Source organism: Desmodus rotundus, chromosome 6 (assembly GCF_022682495.2).
Source record: "Desmodus rotundus isolate HL8 chromosome 6, HLdesRot8A.1, whole genome shotgun sequence".
Lineage (NCBI taxonomy): Eukaryota > Metazoa > Chordata > Mammalia > Chiroptera > Phyllostomidae > Desmodus > Desmodus rotundus.
Window position 1 is genome coordinate 82319660 of NC_071392.1, and position 8045 is coordinate 82327704.

General features: G+C 41.7%; 1 protein-coding gene across 1 annotated transcript in view; it reads left to right on the top strand.

The window, feature by feature from the left end:
- Positions 1-6333, top strand: part of AKR1D1 (aldo-keto reductase family 1 member D1) — a 42299-nt gene extending 35966 nt beyond the window's left edge. Inside the window, exons 8-9 of the mRNA XM_024555150.3 lie at positions 3172-3254; positions 5403-6333. Coding sequence (XP_024410918.2) covers positions 3172-3254; positions 5403-5445 — 126 coding nt within the window. The 3' untranslated portion in view covers positions 5446-6333. The remainder of the gene's footprint in view (positions 1-3171; positions 3255-5402) is intronic.
- The last annotated feature ends 1712 nt before the right edge of the window (positions 6334-8045 follow it).

Consider the following 8045-nt stretch of genomic DNA (forward strand, 5'->3'; position numbering starts at 1 on the left):
AGCCAATTTTCACTCTTTAAGTTCTAGGCTCACCTGATAACAATGAACTTTGCTGGGTGTTAAACCCCAAAATCAACACAATGCCCTTTTAGAACTGAGGTAAAAATAAACCCTTAAAATATTTTAAAAGAATAGTAAAAATCCACAAAACAGAAAGGGCAAAGGAAACAATTCATGTGTTTACTGTAAAAGAAGAGAAAGTCAGAGAAATAAAAATTATGTAGTGAAAAATTAAACTATAAGTCAGCAACAGTTAAAAACTAAATGGAATTAAAGGTAAAATGAAGAAAACTAATACAGAAGCAGCACATTTTTAATGTTAAAACAACAATAAAAAATATCAAATTACACCACCCCCTATGCAGCCTCCACTGGCCCCACTCCTTGAAGGTTCTGTCTCCTGTCTCACTTTGACTCTCCCCAGCCTTCCCCCGTCACAGTGCTTAGTGAATGCAAAGGTGGTCCTTTCAATAGCCTGGGGGGACAGTTTTCGACCTCCTCTCCCACAGTGATCTTGTTTTATATATTTCAGCCACTGATACCCACAGTATTCCTTGGAAACTATGATTACTCATATGTAATAACTTCTCCATAATCTCAGACGTTCCCCTCTCTCTCTTGCATCATCAGTGGTCTTTCTCTGCTGCTTCACTGCCATCAACCTACACGTGCTATAACCTCCAATCTCAACAAATCCAATCCAATCTACATTCACGTTCCTCTCCAGCTATTATCCATTTCTCCCTGTGGACAGTCAACCCCTCAAAGCAGAATTCTGTTCTCATGGCCTCCAAGTCCCTTTCCCCCATTGAAACCCATTGAAACCTCACTTTATCCCTGAGCATCCCACTGAAACGCTGTCAAGGTTTTAGACTGAAAACCTTGACTGACGCTCTCGTCAAGGTTTCCAGGGACCCCCACATTCCCAGACCCAATAATTAGTTCCTGGTTCTGACCTACAGGACCCTTCAGCAGCAGTTCAATCGGTTAATACTCTCTCCTTCTTGAAACATTTACTGTAAGAGAAGCAAGTTTGGGGAGAAACATCAGGAGCTCAGTTTTCTCATATGAGATCCTCATTCGCATAGGATAATGTGGGCCATAAAAAAAAGGATTGCTGAAATCAATCCACATGATAAGGAAACACATTGCATAGAAATAATGGAGGGATAGAGAATTTGGAAATTTATCTTAAAATGGAAACTGAAATTTATGAAAGTAATTTTACTCGCTTTATATTTTTTAATTTTTTTAATCCTCACCCAAGGACATTTTTTCATACTTTTTAGGGACAGAGGGAAACATTGATGTGAGAGAGAAACATCGATTGGTTGCCTTCCGTAGGTGCTCTGACTGGGGATTAAACCCACAACCTAGGCGGGTGCCCTGACCCGGAAGTGAACCTGCAACCTTTCCATTACAGGACGATGCTCCAACCTAATGAGCCACACCGGCCAGGGCTACTCATTTTATATTAAACAAAACTTAGGTTAAACCCACAAATGTGCAGTAAATCTTAGAAGAAACGGAGTGAATCCGTGTTGATTTTTAGTATACACTTCAGAAAATGACATGATAACATCACACGACATCCTCTACTTCACAGAGGTTTTTGTAAAGTGATCACAAAAACAGTAATTTTGGTAAAATTTCAGAGGGCTTCACCTGAAGGAGATTCTTAATCCCCCCTTTCTCCAAATCATACTCTGTGATATATCTACCAAAGTAAAATTTAACTGTGTCCGATTCTCATCTGAAAGAGAGTGTGCCTATAATAGAGCAAATCTCCAAGATCCCTCTCACCGCCTTCGGAGGGTCTGCAACTTCACAGGGCCGTTAGGGTGCATTGTGTACTCCCTGGAGTCCGAGGCTGACTCACCAACACTCAAAGAATGCGCAAAAAAGCAAAACGGATGCTTGAGTAAAGATTCACTTTACACGTGATTGGTTCAATCAGGACTGTTTGTAAGTTATGCAAACTTTTCATTTCTTACACAGTCTCATAAACTCTAATACTTGGATAATAAATAAGCAAAGAAAGGTTTGCCTGGGGGGGGGGGGCGTGGAAAGCAATTGGAAGCAATCTGTGGTAGAATGATTAAGTAAATTGTGTTACATCTATACTATGGATACAGTAGTAAACAATGAATAAAGTCAGGCTGTATATTTTGACAGAAAAAGTCACCAAGACATAGTCTGTAAATGGAAGAAAGTTGCAGAATAATAAAGATATAATACAATTATTGCATGATACTTTTACTGTGTGTTGAATGTTTGGAAAGAATATCTAGGATGGGGAATAGGGCTGGGGTGGTGGGTAACAACTTTCACTATTTATTCCATGAATAATACATATTACTTATATGTATTACTTATATAAAAGTATTAGGCATACTTGAATTAGGCATAATTGAATAACAATAAAAAAAGTTTTTGAAATTATTACTTATGTATTACTTATATAAAAGATTGAAATGGTTAAATATACTAATATAAATGATTGAAATGGTTAAATATACTAAAATAAAATTTAAATGATAGAAAGATAAAGAGAAGATAAATTATAAACAGATAAACCAAGTGTTAAAAAATATAAATAAGCTAAAATAAAATATTAAAATGTTAATAAAAGACTATTATAAAACCAGAGTATAAAGTGTATCAGCTCAGAAAAAAATAAAACAATGAAAATGTAGTAAGAATTGAAAGCTGGAAAAAGAGGCATTAAAAATGATGAGAGAAATGGTCAGGAAGACAAAATAAAGCAAGTTAAAAGTTTTTTCAAAGTACCGAAGCAAATTTAGAGACAAAGGAATATTTTTTAAGTATTCAAAGGCTCTAGTCCAGAATCAAAAGTTCAGCATCTTATCCAGAAATAATAAGAATTCTTTATTCCTGGAATTTCAGATGTCCTCAGCTAACGTTTCCTGGCATTTGGAATTTTTTGCGAGGTGTCCCCAGCAGACCTGTCTTAAAGACAAAGTGCAGGAGAAAATTCCTGCTCCACCTTGGTGGGGCGGCCCCCAGCACTCGTCCACCTCTTCTTAGAATTTGCAGAGACGCTCCTAAATCTCTGACGGTTTCCGACTGCTGGCTCCCCTCCCTCCCTGATCCAGAGCTTGACCCATTTTCCATTATGACCAAGTCTGTCTTTTACTACCGTTATTTCAGATCTTTGACTTTTCTCTCACTGAAGAAGAAATGAAGAGCGTGGCAGCCTTGAACAAAAATGTCCGCTTCGTGGAACTGCTCATGTGAGTTCTGGGGGAGTCAGGTGCCACGCGGTGGTGACGCTTGTCCAGCGTCAGCCAAGAGGGCTCTGTGAACTGGACCTACGTCCACAGGAGCCCAAGGCTAAAGGCCGCTGGCGGCATATTCTGAGTACTAAATAGATCTGGGTAAATTATGTTCATTCTAGAAACTTACTGCAAATCTACATTTTTATTTAAAAGATTTCTGGCATTCATAGGACATGTCATGGCAGGCAAAGACTTTGAGGAGAATTTAGTCATCGCAAGCATACGACACAACCAAATTCATACAACGGCAGCACAATTACTCAAACGCCGTATCTATTTCTTCCTAAAAATCAAAGCGATGCACAAATTAGAACAAAGTTAGCAACAAACAGCAGTTCCTGGGACAGAGACGTGAGAGTCGGTAGAAACAGCACCAGGGTGGGAGCCCAGAAGCTGGTTTTAGATGAACGCTTGCTGTAAGATTCGAAGGCGTCAGCTCCCCCTGTTGGGAGACTTTGCGGCGGCAGCATTCCTCACACTCCTTCAGATGCTGCCAGAGTCAGCCACAGGTCCTTTAAAAGAAAAAGCGACTGTATATACAGGGTCTGGCACAGTAAGTTACGTGGAATTCTGTAACATAACGATATCACACTCAAGCCCACCCTATGACATTTTAAGTGAAATGTTCAAATTTAAACTACAAATTATTACTCCTATATTATCACCTTACCAACCACACTCAAGTAGGCGTTACCTCTGCTAGACCCAGTATATATATATACACCCTCTCTACACACACACATATCTTGCACATATACACACACATATTTTTTCTTCTTAGTCATTCTTTATTACTATTTCCTGTTCTTCAGGTCACCTGGATAGTCACCTTCTTTTTTTCGATCTTTTCTTTAAGGGAACATTGAGAAATGCTCATTAAAATGGTTCATATAATTTGGATACTTTGGGCCTCACTTTTTTTTCAAGAGTCAGAAACTGCTCTATGTTAACATCAAATTTCTGAATCAATCAAACAGCTTCCTAATGTGAATTTTCCAGGGGGAAAACTTATCGACATCAAAAGGTACCATCTAGTCTTGAGAATGAAAGGGTGAACACAAACTTGGAGCTAAGAAACACGTACAGGTTAATTATTAACTCTTGAAGATAAGTGATTTCTACTGAATAAATATCATTCAATTAATAAGAGTTAGTAAGATAGAGCCAATCCACCAATGTACTGATATTTTTTACACAGTTAATTGATGACATCATTTGGTTTGACAGTCGACATATTTAATACCTAATTCTAGAAACACTGAGAAAAATAACTAATTGTCCCAGGAAATAGATAGAAAGTCAGCAAGGAGGAACGGAAATTAGGCCCCAGGGGTGGAAAACATGTGTTATTTAGGTATGCTGGGCAATGCATGATGCTTTTCTTTCATCCAGTTAATCCTTGAGTGAACTTCAGAGCCTTTTTTTTTTCTCTTAATTGAATTTATATTTTATTTCAATTTACATTTTAATTTACAGCTCAGAGTACTTGTAAAGAACTGAGTCTTAGACGCACATGCGCATGCACGCATACACACACCAGTCCTTTCAAAGGCTATCCCACCAACACTGTTTAAGAGATAGGTTCATCATCGTCACAGCCATCCTTATAGCAGAAACTTACTTTGCTGGTCATCATTCCAGATCTCAAATGATCAACTCTCAGGAGGCCTAGTGAGAAAGGCAAGGAAGGACTATGAAGAGAAGAGGGGACCCCAACTGGTGGCAGCGTGGTGAAGAGGGGTGTTCCGTGGGCCCTTGGCCTGTGGGGGGCAGCCTGTATCAGGGCAGCAGAAGGGAGGGAGGGGTTGGAGCCTGGAGGGCATCACTCATAGCCTGTGGTTTTGTTCTGAGCAAACTGTGGGTGTAGCAGCAGCCAGCCCCGCCCCACCACGCCCCAAACACACACACTGAAACCCAGGGGCTGTCTAGGGCTTCCACGGACAAGCTGGCTGGATGAAAACTGGGAGGAGGGTGCGTCAGAAACAGAGGGAACGATTAAGAGAACGAGGGAGTGGTGGGTGAAATGGTCCAAGGATGCTAGTAATGTATCCAGCTGTGCGACTTTGGAGTGAAATTTTTCCCTTTGGGGTCTTGACTTGGCAGGTGGAGTGACCATCCCGAATACCCGTTTCATGAAGAATACTGACTTCCACGGGCTCCTGAATGATTGTTCCCTCCCGTGTGTGCCAGGACCTTTGGCCGGTGCTTCCCCGCAGATGAAGTGGGGATGGGTCTAACTTCTGTGGAATATATGACTTTGACTTAGCTATGTTGAAAAAGTTTAAATCTGTGGAAACAATGGTTTGGAAGCAATTAGAGGGTCGGCAAAGCCATACTGATTTGGTGGCTGTTTCCATCCAATGTTTGGTTAGTTTTTACCCAGCTTAAAGGATGGATAACTGCTAGTTCTCTCCTCTAGGCTTTAAAGGGCCTGAGCTTCACACACCTGGTGACCCCTACTTTCCCTCTCTGTTACTCTTTCCCCCACACATCATGCGACCACCATTGTGCGAAATGCCTTGAGGCTGTCCACATATGTAAATCAAACCCTGTATTGTGAGATGGTCCAAATGACTATTTTGAAAGAAGGCATTTAAAAAGGGGACTTTGGGGGGGGGGGACTGAAAAAAGAAACTTTATAAAATTATTATACTAAAGACTTTTTTAAGTGTTTTTGAGATAATTATGTGAATTTCAAGATAGCAAGTTCAAAAGGACACTGGTAATTTTCCTGTATGTAATTTTTGTAAGAAGATTATTAGAATTTTGCAACAGAGATATGCCTATTTTCAATTCAACTCAAGCTATATGTTTTATTCACTCACATTCGGTCACCTTCACAGGGCATAATTTCAAAAGTTATGTTTGTCCAAACAGATAATCTTCAATGACCTGAAAGTATACACTTCTGAGAAGTTATCACTTAAAAAAATTGATCTCTACTAATTATTTCCACTGATTCCAATATTAATACTTAAAATGTTGTCCTCTGAAAAATGTCCTGTTCAAAACAATTACTAATAAACTGTGAGGATTTGCTTCACCATGTGAATGGTTTTGTTGCTGGGGGGGGGGGAGGGGGCGGAGCTGGGGGTCTGAAGTCATTCCATGAAAGGCCTCTGATCGGGTTCCTATCGCACCCTGAGCTCTGGGAAGAGAGGGAAGGAAAAGGAGAGCAGAAATGAAAGTGAAGAGCAGAAACTTGACGCCTGATCTTTGCCGTCAAACCCCTTCAAAGTATTTTGAGGGGGCTAGGGTGGAGGAGGGGCCACACCTATCCCACCATTTTTAAAAGACAAGCAGTGGAAAAAGAGTCCCACCATTTGTCAGAGGGAAAAATGCCTATATTTCTAAAGATTGGAAGGGGGGAATCCTCCCTTAGTCACCGCAGAGATGCTGGGGACAGAAAGCAGGAAGGTCAGGGAAGAATGACAGTCTGATATGAGCTTCTCATGTCAATTCCCCCTCCCCTCTCAATCCTTTCAAGCTTCCCTTCTATTTTGGGGTGAATTGTATCCCCAAAATGTATACGTTGAAGTCCTAGCCCCCAGTACCTCAGAAGCTGACCTTATTTGGAAATAAGGTTATTACAGATGTCATTAGTTAAGGTGAGGCCATTAGGGTGGACCCTAGTCCCGTATGACTGGTATCCTCGTAAGAAGAGGACATTTGAATGCTGAAACTCACACAGGAAGGATGCCATGTGAGGACAGAGGCAGAGATCAGGGTGATGCTTTTACAAGGAAAGGAACCTCCAAGATTTACAGTGAACCACCAGAAGCTTGGAAGGAGGCGTAGACCAAATTCTCCCTCACAGCCCTCAGGAGGAGCCAACCCAGATCTGCACCTGGCCTCCAGAACTGTGAGGCCATAAATGTGTTGTGTGAGTCGCCAGGTTCGTGGCACTTTGTTACAGCGGCCTTAGCAAACTAACACACCATTCCTCTGCCAAGGTATCCAGCCTCTCCAATTGACATCAGCGATAAAAATGGCCTTACTCCGTCAGAGCTTTGCTGAGCTCAGGCATTGATGACCAATCATGTTGACCCTCCTGGGGGCTTACATGATCCCAGAGATGTTTATTAACCTAAATCAATCTCCTGCCTAATCAGGTGCTTCTGACCTGCTAGGGGGTAAGACACATCAATAGGAACATAACCTGCCAGGAAAAGGAGAGGAGGCCAAAAGCATACCATGCTCACTGGTCCCTAAAAACACAGGGACAGGAGCAACCAGGACTTCCTGCCCCTGGCTGCAGAAGGTTTCTTGATCTGCCTACCCTGACTGTTCTCCTAGAGGACCTCCCATGGGCTCCGTCTTCCATAGGTAATGACACTGAGGGCAACGAGAGGCCAAGAGAGGGACATAAAAAATGATCCCGTGTCTGCAGCCTCCAACTCTTTGAGATGCGCACACTCTGACCACAGCTATGGGAATTAGGGAAGGTTGAGCAAAATCCAATTCCCCACACTTGGTATTTCTCTGGAACTCCCTAACAGTTTCAGGAGTCTGTTGGTGACTTTCATCTCTGACCACTGTAGACTGGTTAACTAAATCTGGATGTTCTGTGGAGCGCTGGCCCTTGAATGTGAACTCTCCCTGAATCTGAACTACAGACTTCACGTTTCTACCTCCAGATACCCAATCCCCACGTCCTCACTTCTCTTGGGTAGGGCTAGGGGTGGGGAAGAATAGATCATCACTTTTCATCCTCATCTCCTCTGGGCACTGGTGTTTTAGCCAGTT